We start from the raw sequence: 16,353 nt of genomic DNA, 5'->3' as shown, positions 1-16,353 counted from the left end.
ATATAGATCTATATGTTTTCGATATCTAACGTTTATTTTTTAAAGAAGGCTTAACTTTCTCTCCATGGTTTCAAGGAGTTACCTTAATCCTTAAGCCCAACCAAAGAGGCAACCAAACTGAAAAGATCAAAAATAAATACACTGGGAATAAACTGAAGCAATGCTTTATTGTGACCACAAAGCACCAATTCAACAAGGCATTGACACATAGAGATTGAACAAATGTCTCTTTGAACAGAGATGTAGCAAGCCCACTTTTTCAAGTTCTTAAAAACAAGTACTCAAATTGGAAATCAAACAAAGCATCAGAGCAATTAAAAAAATATTACACCATCATGAAGGAATATATATATAAAAATATTCTGTACTAGTAACAAGGCTTTTCAATCTATAACTCTTGGCAATTTTCTTCAGAAACAACTTATTATAAATACAAACCATAAAGTGAAAAAAAAATGCTTTCTTCAGAAACAAAGAACCAATTTTAAAGCAGATCTATGCAGAAAATACCATTACCCCCATGAAAGCTAGCTGAAGATGGATGGATGTCCCCAAAATACAACAGAGTTTCTCTTTTCAGAGCTACAGTCTGCTCCTGAAGGGACCATGATGCATGTCCGTTTCAAACAGCGCAGCATATCCCAGTGAAACCTTAATAAGGTCAAGTGGAGGACCCTCTACAAAAAAGGGTGTCGGCAATTCCATCCAAATAACACAAGCTCTAAGGAGCAGAGGAATTCAAGGGAGGCACAATCCCTTTCTCTTTCTCCCTCTCCCCAAGTTCTTGCTTTTGATCTTCCCACATCTGTAACTGAAAGATGCTCATACCATTTGATTCTTTTTTCAGGAATTTGGGAAAGCAAACTATGAAGAAAATCCTCTTTGTGGGGAGGGCTGTCTAATCTCATCAAAGATCATTCTATTTGACAAACTCCACAAGGTAAACCATCCTGTCCACATGTCCTCGCTCCTCCTGGCTGAGTTCAGGTCAGCCGATGGATTGCCTAGTCTATCCAATAGGATAACGTTTCATTTGATTGAAATTCTTTACATATACACATGTATGTATTCTGTTTACAAAGTTTCATCACATGAAACTAAATTATGTCATTATGTATTTTTTGAGGTTCAAGACCTCAATTTGACTATACTATGAAGAGTTGTTCTTTAAATGCTTTGTCTGCAGAGGTTTTACATGATACTCATAGATTTTCAGAGCAGGCCCCAATTTTAACTGAAGTCCTGTCAACACATCATTTCTTGTCATCAGTAGCAGGGATTTTCCATCAATTTCCTATAATGGAAGCAGAGGGTAAGGCTCAAGGATAATGAAGAAAAAAAGGAAGGTCAAAGGAAGAAGTCATATTGCTTGTCTCCACGCTAAAAACATTATTTTTTTTAATAGTGCCAAAAATGGAATCTTCTACTTTTATCTTCCACCTTTTACATTTATTTTGGAGTTAAATATAATCTATAGCTGATCTTGTTTTCAAGATCACATCACAAATGTCACATCGTAAAAAACTGACAGCAAGCTTGGAGTATGTACCCTGAAGGATCAAAGATGCTGCTTCTGAAAGGAATAATGACACTTTCCACTTGTAAAATCTGTTGAAGTTTATGCAGAATTTTTGTCTAATTCCAAAACAAACCCTATAAATTAGGACAGGCAGGGATTGCCATCTTAATTTTATAGGTAAACCAAGGATCAAGGCAAGAAGTTAGCCTGCCCAAGAAGTTAGGAAAGGGTGGCACAGAATTTGAACTCCCATCTGCCTACAGCCAAAGCCAATGTTCTTTTCATAACTCACTTCTGTTTCTCTTGACACTTAGAAGTAAGTATGTGTTGTCTAGATGGACCAATGGGGACCAGAGCCTTGGGTTTTCTGAAACCTTTTCAATCGTAACAATGGGCACTGGAAAAATGACTTACTCTCTGTGAACTTCTTTTCTGTCCTTTAAAAGGAGAACCATCCTGCCTCAACCTGAATATCAAGTCTCATGCTACCCCACTTCCTCTCAGTGGAGCCTCAAGATTCCAAAGAAGGTAGCGAGGGGCAGAGCTGTGCCCACCACAAATTCCCTCCCCTATTCTCCTTGCAGTCCACTCCCCACTCCTCTCAAGTACCCAACCAGGTAGACTTCACTCCAGGTACCCTGGAGACTACAAACCTTTGTAATGAAATAAAAATGGGCTTCTCGTGAAAGAGATAAGGACCCCAAATATAGAAAGTCTACAGTCTGAAAACCTTTGGAAAGGATACACTGAGAACAGTGTCGAATACCACCATCTTTTTGTTATTGTTTGTTGTGGGGAGAATCTGAGCTGGTTCTTAGGAAACCTGTGTTCAAGAGATGGACCAGCTGCGCATGCTCAGTAAGCCTCGACACAGCTGTTCATGATTTTACCCACCTCCCCCACTGATGGACAGACAAGGAGGCACTGTGTGCAACTGCAGCTACATAAAACTGTGACTCCCTCCTACACTGTCTCCAAGAGGGCCATTCCTCCAAAGTCTCTCATGTATTTTGCCAGGCTGTGAGGAAGATGTGCTCTGAATGTCTGAGTATGTGGGAGATACAGCACCGGGCTAGGGCCTGAAGAAACACCCACTTTGTGACCTTAGGCAAGTCCCTTCCTCCTCTGTCTCTTTGGTTGATAATATGGGATATTGGGTTTTGACAGGATTTCATGAGATACCACCCTTGCAAGTGCTTCCTGAGCTTTGTGTTACACAATCACATGTCAGTATTCCTGGACAGACTGCAGCCCTCATTTTACAATTATTTAAGGACAAAGGAATTGACTTTTCAATCCTAAAGTATCTCTTTCTGTTTAGGCAGCTAGTAATCCCAAAGACTGTCCATCAGTAAAACCTGCAAGTATGAGAGTTGGAGAGGAGCCCTGGCACCTGGAAACCACTGCAGCAGCTCTGAAGGCATTGTGAGGTCACAGGAATCTGAATCGCAGGTTACATCAAAGCTCATGCTCTATCTTACACACTGGGATGAATAGTGATTCACTGGGGCTGCTTCAAAGAACAGCAAAGCCCTTCCTGCTCTCCATCTTTCCTTTGCTGTTGTTTGCTCATATTTAACTTACTACATATTTTAAATGGGGACCAGGAGGAGATGCCACTGCTTTCATTTCTATACAAGAAAACTTCCTTGACTAACTGCAAATGAATTTTTTTTACATCTTTGTTGGCAAAAAGTCCTTCTACAACTCAGCATTTCTGTCAAAAGCCAAGTACGTCTGTGAAAAATGCTGAAATTTGGATTTTATTTAAGACAAAATGGAAAATCATGTTTCATGCTCCAATTTGATTTTCCTTTGTTTGGTAGCTACACTGCCATTCACCTCAGATGAGGGTTGGTAAAAGAAAGCTCCATCTGGAATTCCTCATTTAAAAATTTTTGAAATGAATATAATTCATATATACAACAAAACTTTCCTCTTAAACCATGACTATGGCAGCTCAGATGAATGGGAGTGGAGATGGCATAATGGAAATGGGAGCTTCCAGGTCAAGCAAACTGCAGTCTGAACTCTGTCTCCACAACTTATTGTGTGGCTCTGGGTAAGGGACTTAACTTCCCTGAGCCTCAGTTTCCAAACTTGTAAAATGGAAATAACCCCCTGAAGAATTTTGGAGGTTAAAAATGATTAATTCATATCAGGCACCTAGCACCGGGTCTGACATATAGGACGTTCTCAATGACTACTAAGTGGAAATGTGTAGGCTTTGAAAGAACTGGGATGTGTTCCAATTCCAAATCCATCTTCTGTTTCTTTTCTGGAAGTATGTCCCCTGCCTGAAAGCTACCCTTTGCCAGAGGGATGCAGGAATATTCTTGTTCAAGTTCAGAAAATTCACTGAGATTAAAAAAGTTCAAAGACTACATAAAAATGTGTCTCATAAAAATCACAAACATAGGAAAGTTCCTTGATTAAGAAAGCTAATCATTTGTTATGTAATTTCTAGAAAAGCTTGCAAGGCAAATGAAATCCAACTTTTGCCAGTCATCATGGTATACTAGGATGTACGTGAGACTGGAAATCGGGAGACAGAGGTTCTAATGCAGACTCCATCAGTAACTTTCCACAAGGAACCACTCCTCTGGAGCCTGGTCTGTGTATAAATGAAGGAGTTGGAGTGTGAACAGATCCAGTTAAACAAACAAACAAAAAAGTCCCATGATTTTGCATTAACAATCCAAAATTCAAAACAAAAATATAATTCACATCTTAGGATTTTGTTTACATTTCTGTGTTAAGGGATAATTATTTGTTAGTTTCAGTGAAACTTTTTACATTGCTTCTGTCTTCTGTCTTCATGTTAGAATAACCAAGTGCCTGCTGGGCAATGATACTCAAAATGCTTGCGTACTTAAGTTCCCGCAAGTACTCATGCATGGAAGTAAGGTTTAGAGATGACAGGTGTAAATTTCCAATGACGCCAAGACCCTAGATCTAAAAATAAATGAGTAGAATCCGTAGATGTCATAGCTCAGTAGATAAGCATGTGTTTCAGAGTAAGACACTATCTTATTGCTTATTAGGCAGGGCCTGGGGCAAGTCACTTAATCTCTCTAAACCTCATTTCCTTATCTATATGGGGGTGGGGGGGAAGTAGCTACTGTATCTCACTGCTGAAAAGATCATTGAGATAACACATGAAGTAGAATTCCTTAATTCTACTGAGCAGTCGATAAATCCTAGCTATTTTTTAAAGTATATTTAAAAAATCTTAACCCATTTACTTTTCACTCTTTCTCTGACAACTTTATACATAGGTGACTCTTTCAATTAAGCTTAATTATGATATGGTCTATTGGAAATGGGGAGAAAGAAGAGGTGGGGAGAGAAGAAGCAAAGAGAAAGAGGCTAGGAAGAGAAAAAGGGCCATCAAGAAAGAGGCAATGGATAATAACAAGGTAGGGCAGGAAAGAGAAGTCAGGAAGAGGAGTCAGTGGGATTTATAATGGTAGGGCCCTGCAAATGTCTCAGAAGGCCATATCTGTGGTGGTCTCTACTGTCCCAGATAGAGTACAGGAGAAAAGAAGGCTCAATTTAGAATCAGAAGACTTGGGCTGGAAGCCAAACTCTGCTGCTTCCTAGTTCCTATGGAGCATCTGGCCCATTATTCCCTCCTTCTGTGAAATGAGAAATTTGTATTAAGCTGACCCCTGTCCATTCCAGTTCAACACACTCTCAGATTCCAATTCTGTCTTTGATAAGCATCAGACTCACCAGCCTCACAGCAAAGTCTCCCTGTGGAAGAACACGGCAGCAACTCCTTACCAGTGGCATGGAGGAATCTGATGAAACAGGCATTCTTTTCCCACTTCAGTCTTCTGCCTCACATATTCTAGAACTTTCTTTATAACAACTTCCTTGCCATTCACTATCTGGATACAAGTGGTGACCAGTTTGAAGTTTCCCATTCCACTGTTTATAAAAGGTACAAATGTCACAGAGGAAGGGGAATTTGGTCCAGAGCCCAGGGACACAAAAGTGGAAAATCCTGTGTCCAGTAAGGGGGCCACATAAAAGAAGGAGGAGTGGAACCTCCTGGCCCTACCCACACGGCCACTAGGAAAACAGTCTCCTGAGAAGGGCTCTTTATCTTCAAAGACATTTTGAAAGCCACAGTGTGGCCTCTCAAACCACAGTTCCTCCTTCAAATAGTCCTGTCTCTGCCATCTCCTCTGTTTTCCCTTTTGATGCAGTTCCTTCTGTACTTGTCATAGTTGTTGTGTTTCTCAGCATCAGACAAGACTGCATAGGCCTCTGCTACTTGATTGAACTTCTCCTTAGCTGCCTCCCGGTTTTCTGGGTTCTTGTATGGGTGGACCCCAAGAGCTAACTGGTGATAAGCCTTCTTAATATCAGAGGAGGAAGCATTTTGTGGTATCCCCAGTACTTTCTAGTAACTCACCATGTTTCTTTAAAGGACTTTTCCTCACCAAGACACAGAGTTTATTTTCTGAAGAATTTCCAGGTAACTTCGGAAAGGAAGATGGTGGACTAGTCAAGTCTACAGCAAGACCTTTTGAATCGTATCACATGATTCTTGGGACAAAGACTATGCTGGGGGAGAAATTCCTATTTGGGGCTGGTATCCTCTACAATGTCCCCACCCCTTCCCTGACCTCTGCAGCTCATTGTGGGTGGAGTGACTATGAGCTCAACACTATCAGCCAATGACTATCAGCTGATGCTGTGCTTGCCTTGTAATCCTATTGGTGGAAAATTTGGGGTGGATAATATACACCTTGGAGGACAGAAACTATCTGTGTGGCTCAAAAAGAAGTCTTTACCTCATTTGTTAAAGTAACAATCAGAAGCAACATGGGACTTACATTTATATCAGACACAAAATCCATTTCTGCTCATTATGCGGGCTCATGCCTTCAGTAATGTAACTGTGGATATCTGCTGCAGGCACGAAATGAGTGATAAAGGGGCTCTATTCCAAAAAAATCACATACACATTTCTGATGAAGGAAAGAGATTGAAACTCATGTCATCAAATGAGGAAACTAGGTTACAGAGAATTCTGCCTAGATAAGAAAGAAAGAATAGATTGAAGGAACAGAATTAGAAGTGAAGGCTTCCCATGTATGGTCAGATAAGGCTTCTTCACTTCAGTTGAAATCTTAAAGTTAGTCTTTTTGAAATTTATCTGTGGACTTAAAGATAGAACTAAGTAGCAGTGTCGCATCAGCCAATGCTTTAAAGAATGGCTTTAAAGCTCAAGTGTAGCAAGGCTGCTCTTTTTCCAGGACACACAACTACACATTTCCCAGACTTCCTTGCAGTTCGGTGTGGCTGTGTGACCACATTGTGGCCAACAACATGTGAAGGGATGACGTGCACCTCTCTCCAGCCTGGCCCATGAAACGACCACGTGTGCTCCTTCTTGTGCTTTATCCTTACACCAACTGGATGTCAGTGCCCAAGTGATCTTGAAAGCATACAGCTGAAGATGACAGAGCTCCCATCAGCCTGAGACCTTGAATTACAGTGGAGCAGAACACCTCCACCAACAACCTTGGACTATTTATATTAAGAAACTTCTACTATAGTTAGGCCATTGTATCTATTTTCATCCACTTGTGACAGCAGTTGATGTCTACTCTAATACACCAACCATTTCTACAACTTCACCTTCCCTATTAGAACCTAATCTTATAATGTCATCAACCAGAAGAGTCCCACCTCTGCCACATTGGAAGTCCAATATCCTAGTCTATCTCTCACTCCTCCCTCCCATTATACCCACTTTTTCATTTCAACTCCTTTTTCTCCAGGGTAATGAGTCCCCTGCAGACTCCTCTTTTGTATCAAATCTGCACCCACTGGTTGGCCCTTGGAACCATTCTTTTACATGCCCTCTCGAATCACCCTCTTAGGCTATTAGCCCTCCACTGTGCCCATGCCATAAACACTCCATCCAGGAGCAGTTTAGCAATCAATCCAGCTTCTCTGATTCCTATACCTGATGAAGTGGGGGAAAAAAATCAAGAAACCAAGAAGATGAACACTAAACGTGCAGGGTACCAGTCTCGGCTGGGTCAGGAGAATATATCAACAGTTCTTGTGTTTACCATTGCTTAGCTCTCTCTCCCATTCCCCTAGGTCATTCTTAACCTTCACTGCTCTCCTCTAGTTCCTTAGTAAACTTCTACCTATCCTGTCCACTCCAAGCAGAGGAGCTTGCCTCTTGGTTAGCAAAGAATATAGAAACTGTCAGGAACTCCCTGAATGTCCCTTAGGACAAGGGCCATCTCAGCTGTATCCACACACATCCTTACCTATGTTCCCAGAGCACAGGAAGGACAGAGGAAGATGTCCCTGTCTTGCTCAGAACTAATCCCCAATATATTTTTTTTTATATTGACCAAATTGAGTCTTCATGTATATTACCTGACATTACATTTTATTGCAATAAAAAATATATAACATAAAATAGGCCATTTTAACTATTTGTAAGTATACAATTCAGTGGCATTAGTGATATTCACAATGTTGTACAATTGTTGCCACTGTTTTTTAAACTCTTCCATCACCAAACAGAAACCCCATGAAGCAATAACTCCCTCCTCTCCACTAGCACTTGATAACCTCTAATCTGCTTTGTGTCTCTATGAATTTGCCTATTTTAGATATCTCATATAAATGGAATCATACAATATTTGACTGGCTTATTTCACTGAGCATAATACTTCCAAGGTTCATCTATCTTGTGGCTTGTATCAGAACTTCATTCCTTCTTATGGCTGAATAATATTCCATTGCATGTTAGGTACCACATTTTATTTATCCATTCATCTGTTCATGGATACTTGGGTTGTTTCCACCTTTTGGTTATTGTGAATAATGCTACAATGAACATTTGTGTACAAGTATCTGTTTGAGTCCCTCTTTTCAATTCTTTTGTGTGGAATTGCTGGGTCATATGGTAATTTTATGCTTAACCTTTTGAAGAACTGCCAAACAGTTTTCTATAGCGGCCACACCATTTTATATCCCTACCAGCAATGTATGAGGGTTCAAATTTCTCCATATCCTTGCCTCTCCACACTCTTTTGATCTCATCCACTTCCTTGTCCTCAGGGATTTTGCTTCACTGAACTGTTCTCAATTTCATTCAATTTTAACGTGTCCAATTCTTCTGGCTACTTTCCTGCATGTAAATAAGTTTGAGCATCTCCTCTCTTAGAAAAGAGCTCCCATGTCTTCACGACCCTCCTGCTGCTGGTGCTCCCTCCACTTGCCTCCCACTCACTCCTCAACTTGGAGGAAAGAGTCCTCCACATTCCAGTCCACCCCCAGCTCCAGTGAAACTCCACTGTCATTGGCAGACCCCATTGGGCTTCACCTTTTTGAGGTATTTGACCTTGTTGATCATTTCACTTTTTTTGAAACTCTTCCCCTCATTGGTTTCTAGACAACCTTTCACACTGAGTATTTCTCAGATGCTTTTGCCAGTTCCCTTTCTTCTCCTAACAACTGAAACCTGGGTGCTCCCTAGGGTGCTGTCCTTGGCCTTTTTCTTTTCCCCTTTTAAATGCCTGTCTCTTCCTCACACCTTTCTATGACTGCTGATGACTCTCATGTCCCTCTTTCTAGGCCTTGCCCTTCCCCTGAGCTCTCTTCTAGATATATCCACTAGATGCCTACATGCCCTCAAACTGAACGTGCCCCAAACTGTACTCAGTACATCTGTCTTAAAACTGACCTCTCGGGGCTTCCTTGGTGATGCAGTGGTTGAGAGTCTGCCTGCTAGTGCAGAGGACATGGGTTCGATCCCTGGTCTGGGAGGATCCCACATGCCGCGGAGCAACTAGGCCCGTGAGCCACAACTACTGAGCCTGCGCATCTGGAGCGTGTGCTCCGCAACAAGAGAGGCCACTATAGTGAGAGGCCCACGCACCACGATGAAGAGTGGCCCCTGCTTGCCACAACTAGAGAAAGCCCTTACACAGAAACGAAGACCCAACGCAGCCAAAAATAAATAAATGAATAAATAAATAAATAAATAAATTTAAAAACAGAACAAAACAAAACTGACCTCTCACTAAAGTCCTGGTTAATGACACTTCTTTGCAACTAACAAATCCAGACATCCAGCAGTCGTCACCCAAGCCTCCTCCCTCTCCCACCCTGAGCAGTGAGCTCAGTCCTGGGGCTAAGGCAGAGAACTGAGACAGGACAAATCTTCACCTTCCATTGCCAACGATCCACTAAATTCTCTTGACCATCTTCCCCAGACTTTCTAATCCATCTCTTCCTTTCCATCCCCCATCCCCAATGGAATGATTATATCAGCTTCCCTGCCTTCTGTCTCCTTGTCTTCCAAGCCACTCCACATTGTCACCAGACTGATCTTTCAGAAACACAAATCTCATCCTGGCACTCCCCACTCAATATCCTTCAGTGGTTTCCTAGTTCCTCTCACCCAAACAGACTATCTGTTATCCGGACCCCTGTTTATCTTTCAGTCTTATCCTTAGGCATTCCCTGCTCCACACCTCTTATGCCAAGGTACTGGGAGTTCTCAAGATAAATCATGTTTTTTCATGCCCCCATGCCTTTGTATCTAATCCTCCTTCTGCCCAGAATCTTCCGTGCTTCCTTCAAACAACTCTCATACCTACAGTAGTTTCAGGTGGCCTTATTAAAGTAAAATAATACTTGTAATAATGATCATTATTTTACTTTAATAGTTTCATTTATTTATTTTATTGTTGGCTGCATTGGGTCTTTGTTGCTGCGCACGGGCTTTTCTTTAGTTGCGGCGAGCGGGGGCTACTCTTCGTTGCGGTGTGCAGGCTTCTCACTGCAGTGGCTTCTCTTATTGCGGAGCACAGCCTCTAGGCACACGGGCTCAGTAGTTGTGGCTCGCGGGCTCTAGAGAGCAGGCTCAGTAGTTGTGGCACACGGGCTTTGTTGCTCCACCGCATGTGGGATCTTCCCGGACCAGGGCTCGAACCCATGTCCCCTGCATTGGCAGGTGGACTCCTAACCACTGTGCAACTAGGGAAACCCCAACTTTAATAGTTTTATATTTATTTTCATAAGTGTTAGAAAAAGCTGTAACAGCTATGGAAACAATTGAACAAGTGAATAAGCCAAAGAAGCACCACGTACCTGGCTATCTTATAATGTCTTATAACTTCTCATTTCAAATGAATGATTTAAACAACAATTTGGGGGTTTGGCCTATAGAAATCTATTCTATTTCAATCAAAAAATTCAAAAGGTTCTTTCCTTATCAGTTTTGCTTCCATTCTCTTTGCTGTTTTCTTATTGCTAGCATTACCCATTTGTTTTTTAACTCTTTTCTAAATTTTTGTGGGCTGAAAGGACACATCAGCAGAGTCTAAGTTGCCATTTTCCCTGTTCATTATGCCACAAAATATTTTAAGCATTTCAGAAGCCTTCGACTGTTAAGAAATATCAGGTGTCAAAGCACCTCATATATTTCCAGTACTTGGTATTATAATATGCTGAAAAGGTAATAAAAGTTATGGTCAATTTGTGGGATTTTAACTGGTCTAATTCAGAGCTGGATTTATTTATTTATTTGTTTGTTTGTTTATTTATTTATTTTTGGCTGCATTGGGTCTTCGTTGCTGTGTGCGGGCTCTCTCTAGTTGCGGCAAGCAGGCTTCTCATTGTCAAGGTGGCTTCTCTTGTTGCAGAGCACGGGCTCTAGGCGTGCAGGCTTCAGTAGTTGTAACTGTGGCACGTGAGCTCAGTAGTTGTGGCTCACGGACTCTAGAGCACAGGCTCAGTAGTTGTGGTGCACGGGCTTAGTTGCTCCATGGCACGTGGGATCTTCCCAGACCAGGGCTCGAACCTGTGTCCCCTGCATTGGCAGGCAGATTCTTAACCACTGCTCCACCAAGGAAGTCCCAGAGCTGGATTTACCATGAAGTTAATGAAGCTTAATTTTTGCCTTAGCAATTTTGTATCATGATTTTGTACTTTTATTCCAAAGGAGAGCTCTTAGAATTGTATGATTTTAATCTCCCTCTCTCCCCCAAACTCTGCAAACCTGGATTTGTCCCAGGTCTAATTAGAACTATCCATCTAGAATCACTACAGTTGAAGTCCATCCAATCACAACTTAGGACACATGCTCGTGGTTGCTCTGATTGGCCTTCCCACTTTACTACTCCATTTGAGGAAGTTAGTGTTACTTGGCAATTTGTAACAATAAAATATTTTATTTATAGTTATTAAGTCAGTGGCCCCAGAAACGTATCAAAAGTTAGCAATAAGCCATCTGAAAAGAAATGTCAGTCTTGGAATTTCAGGCAAACAGCTTAAACAACCAGTTGGACATTTCAGAGTAAAATACTGTTCTTATTCATGTGGTTTAGGGGAAGTGAGGTGATATGGAGTAAAATTAATTTGTCACCATGAGTTGCATATTATTTTGTCATGATACTCTGAGAAAAAAATTCTCAGTGATTCATATTGTTCTAGAAACAGATGCACTGATGTCACTCACTTGTGATTTTGAGGATCTGAACAATATGAATTATGTGACCTTGACTGAATGGCCCCTCTCCATGTCCATCTTATTCACATACATTCTGAGTGAATGAGTCAGATAGTGAAGAAATGAAGTGATTACCCTACAACGGGCACAGTCTTTGCGACCTGCAGTTAGGGTCCAGTTGGAGTGGTGAAGTTGCTGTGATGGACTTAACTGGCAACTAAAAGCCTTGTCAATAGAGATGGCTTTTCAGTTAACCTTCAGAGTTTGACAAAATAAACCTTATCCTAAATGTTCTGTGTGAGGAAGGTGGAGATGCTTTTGAACGAGTTAGTCAAAAGGTTCTTTCTTAAAAACTAAACTCTTAGGAGAGTAAAATTCCTGAGGTACCTTTGACTCTTGAAAACCTGGCAACCCACATCATCCCTGGGCAAGTGCCAATTTTTTATCATCTAGTTGTGAAAATTCAACAGTGTATATACAGCATCTCAAGGGGTTTTGCGCCCTGTGTTGTGCATTGAAAGCTAACTTCATGAGGGCCAGTTTCAAGGTAACACTTGACTCTTAAAGCAGGAACTTGAGCAATATTCTGCTTGTTTAACTCAACATTCATCGTAGAAATCTGAGTCCTAGAAAGGCAAACTCTGCAGGGTCATCTAATGACCATGAGTCAATCAGGAGAAATGAAACCAGGAGTCATGATTCTCACTCATGCCTTTCACCACGGCCTAAGAGGTCTGTCTGCTGGAAGATACTTGGGAAAATAGCCACCATGGTGTCTGTGGGAGAGAGAGATAGTACTGACAATGCTGGAATCACTGCCTTCTCTAGGAAGGGATCCCACTGCCTCCTGCTCTTATGGGCCAGTGAGTCCTCTGGGGCACTACATTAATGAGGCCAGTGGGCCAAGGGACAGCGTCATCACTAGCCATGACAGAATGGCCAGAGCAGGAATACAACCCCAGACACACACACTGTTGACACTGGATCATTGGTGCAGGGGTGGGGAGGGAGCTGGGCAGGGGCCTAGGCCTTCCCTCTTTTTTTTTTTAAATAAATTTATTTATTTTATTTATTTATTTTTGGCTGAGTTGGGTGTTCATTGCTGCGCACGGGCTTTCTCTATTTGTGGTGAGTGGGGGCTACTCTTCATTGCGGTGCATGGACTTCTCATTGCAGTGGCTTCTCTTGTTGAGAAGCATGGGCTCTGGGTGTGTGGGCTTCAGTACTTGTGGTATGTGGGCTCAGTAGTTGTGGCAAACAGGCTCTAGAGTGCAGGCTCAGTAGCTGTGGCTCACGGGCTTAGTTGTTCTGCAGCATGTGGGATCTTCCTGGACCAGGGCTCGAACCCATGTCCCCTGCATTGGCAGGCAGATTCTTAACCACTGTGCCACCAGGGAAGTCCCTGGGCCTTCCCTCTTGATAAGTCTTTTGGTTTGCACCTGTGGCTCACACAGAGGCTCAAAAGAGGTTGGCCAGAAGAAAACCTGATGGAGATAATTGCACTAGTGGGAAACTTAATGGAGATAATTGTTAGGTGTCAGTGTGCCTGCATAGAGAAAAGGAGGTTATACAAAGATCCCCCAGTTAATTCAGCTGCCCCTCCATACCACAGGAACATGGGACACTCCTGCACTTTGGACAAACCTCGCTCAATGGCCTGACATCTTCCAAGGGAACGTGTTGCTAGAAATCCACCTGAGTCTGGTTGCTACAACAAGAGAATATCCAGTAATGTACTGTGAGACCATACCAAGAAGACAGACACTCTCCTGAAAGTTGGCACATGGGATGGCGGACACGTCCGGCATCAGTGTTAGTGTCTTAGTCAGCTTAGGCTGCTATAACAAGACCCCATGTATTAGGTAGCTTAAACAACAGAAATTCATTACTCACAGTCTGGAGGCTGGGAGTCCAAGATCACAGTACCAACATGTGGCTCTTGGTAGGGCCCTCTTCCTACCATGCAGATGGCTGCCTTTGTGCTATATCTTCACATGGCACAGAGGGAAAGAGAAGCTCTCTGGTCACTTCTTTTCAGAGCACTAATCCCATCGTGAGAGTTCCAGCCTCATGACCTCATCTATCTCCCAAATGCCCCAAACACCATCACACTGGGAGTTAGGGCTTTAACTTTAATGTGAATTTTGGGGGGACACAAATATTACATCCATAACAGCCAAGAAATTAAGCTCTCACATCAACTGAGACATGCTACCCTTGGCAACCCTTTCTGAACCTGCCCTTTTCTAAGGTGGTTTAGGGGATGTTCACATCCCTGCCATGCTTCCATCAGATGGCAAGGCAAAGCCTCCCCTAAGGAGATTTCAGGACGTGACCATTCTTATTGTTTCTCAGCTGCTGTGACCTAGAAGATGTGCCTAAAAGGGACATGTGTTTGGCCTGGGGGTGGCCTGCAGTCTTCCCATTTGGGATGATTGGTGAGTGACAGCTGACTGCTTCAGGTTCATTGCCGGGAAGATCTTTGGAGGTGAAACACTGAAGGCCTCTGAATCATGAAATGGAAGAGGTAGCTTAACATAGTAGAGGACCCTGATCCTCAGTCCTCATGAAAATCATAGCAGCTGCTTGTCATATCAGCCTGAGCCTGGCCAGTGGTTCCCTCCTTGCCCTCTACCTCCTTTAATGAGAAGAGGAAAGACAATGAGAATTTCAAAGCAGGAGGAAGATTTGAATCACTTCCAGAGAATAATTCAAGGCAGACTCTTTTCCCCGCCCAATTACCTTTCCACAAGAATGAAGAACTTGAGCTTGTAGATGATGCTTGCCAAATTCCAGTCCCCTGGGAATTCATTTCTCAGGCTCCAGAGTTGGAGAAGCAAGATGGTGCGCCTTTCCTCCCTTGAAGGACTTCTGAATGAGATGCTTTGGGAAACTGTGTTTCCTTTTGCCTCCCACTGTCACTGGTGCCAGAGTGAAGTCATCCTTGGGAGAAAGGGCCTGCTCCTGGGCTGAGCTCAGAGCTGGCCGGTTCCATTCCAGAATCTGGAAGGCCCAAAGAACATCCCCACCCCCAATCTGGGACATCTGCCCCAGAGGAGTCTGAGCAAAAGCTCATTCTGAAAAATGCTTTTGGACAGCAGGGAATCTGGCCAAGAGACCTTTTAGCTAAGTCCATTTTTTTGTTAACCTTTCACAGTATTCTTTAAATTTAATTTTAGAAGTGAGTTAACTCAACTACAATGACACAAATGGACACTATATCAGTAAACCAAAATAAAATATGTTCCAGCTGATCAGCCTTCCACTTTCCAACCTGAGCTACTTCCCCCCACAATTTTATTACAAAATTTTTCAAACATAAACTTGTAAGAATATTATAGGGAACACCCATACTCCCACCACCTAGATTCTACAATGAACATTTTCCATACTTACTTTATCATATGTCTATCCAACTACTCATCCCTCTAGCCAACTATCAATCCATATTTTGATGCATTTCCAAGTAAGTTGCGAAATCAGTATACTTCTCCCCTGAATACTTCAGTTTGCATACCATTATTGTTTTATTTTTTTACAGTTCTTTTCATTTTGAGGAAAAATTTATTGGCTATGTAATACACAAATCTGAATTGTTTGCATATACCTGTGCATATGTGGTGACCAACGCATATACCCATAACACAAACCCTTATCAAGACACAAAACACTACCATCACTCAGAATGTTCCCTCATGCTCCTTCCCTGTCATTCCCCTCTCCCACCTATCCAGAGGCAACCACTGTCTGATTTTTTTCTACCATTAGTGCATTTTCCTGTTCTCATCCTTTAACTAAATGGAACTGCTGTGGTCTATTTGTGTCCCCCCAAAATTCATATGTTGAAACTAACCCCCAATGGGTCTTAGGGATATTAGTAATGGTATTAAGAGGTGGGCCCTTTGGGAGGCAATTAGATCATGAGGGCAGAGGCCTCATGAATATTTGTGCCTTCATAAAAGCAGCCCCAGAGACCTCTCTCATCCCTTCCTCCATGTGAGGACACAGTGAAATGACAGCTGTCTCAGAAGCGGGTCCTCACCAGATACCCAATCTGATAGTGCCTTGATCTTAGACTCCCTACCTGCAAAATCATGAGAAATAAATGTTTGTTGTTTATAAGCCACACAGTTTATGGTATTTTTGTTATAGCAGCCTGCATGGACTAAGACAGAAACCATTCAGAATGAGCTCTTTTATGTAAGGCTTCTTTCACTTAGCATAATGTTTTGAGACTCATCCAAACTGTTGCATATATCAGTACTTCATTTTTCTTTATTCCATTGTATGACTAGACCAGAGTTTGTATATTCACTCTCCTATTGATGGACAC

General features: G+C 42.2%; 1 protein-coding gene across 1 annotated transcript in view; it reads right to left on the bottom strand.

Moving 5' to 3' along the window:
- Positions 1-1,150: 1,150 nt before the first annotated feature.
- The window catches only part of SAMD13 (sterile alpha motif domain containing 13), a gene marked incomplete at its 3' end in the record, with an annotated part of 41,126 nt that continues 25,923 nt past the window's right edge, over positions 1,151-16,353 (bottom strand). Inside the window, exon 3 of the mRNA XM_079698270.1 lies at positions 1,151-1,294. Coding sequence (XP_079554396.1) covers positions 1,151-1,294 — 144 coding nt within the window. The remainder of the gene's footprint in view (positions 1,295-16,353) is intronic.

Source organism: Hyperoodon ampullatus (assembly GCF_949752795.1).
Source record: "Hyperoodon ampullatus genome assembly, chromosome: 2".
NCBI lineage: Eukaryota > Metazoa > Chordata > Mammalia > Artiodactyla > Ziphiidae > Hyperoodon > Hyperoodon ampullatus.
The sequence above is the reverse complement of the archived record's forward strand: the minus strand, read 5'-3'. Positions and strand labels throughout refer to the sequence as shown.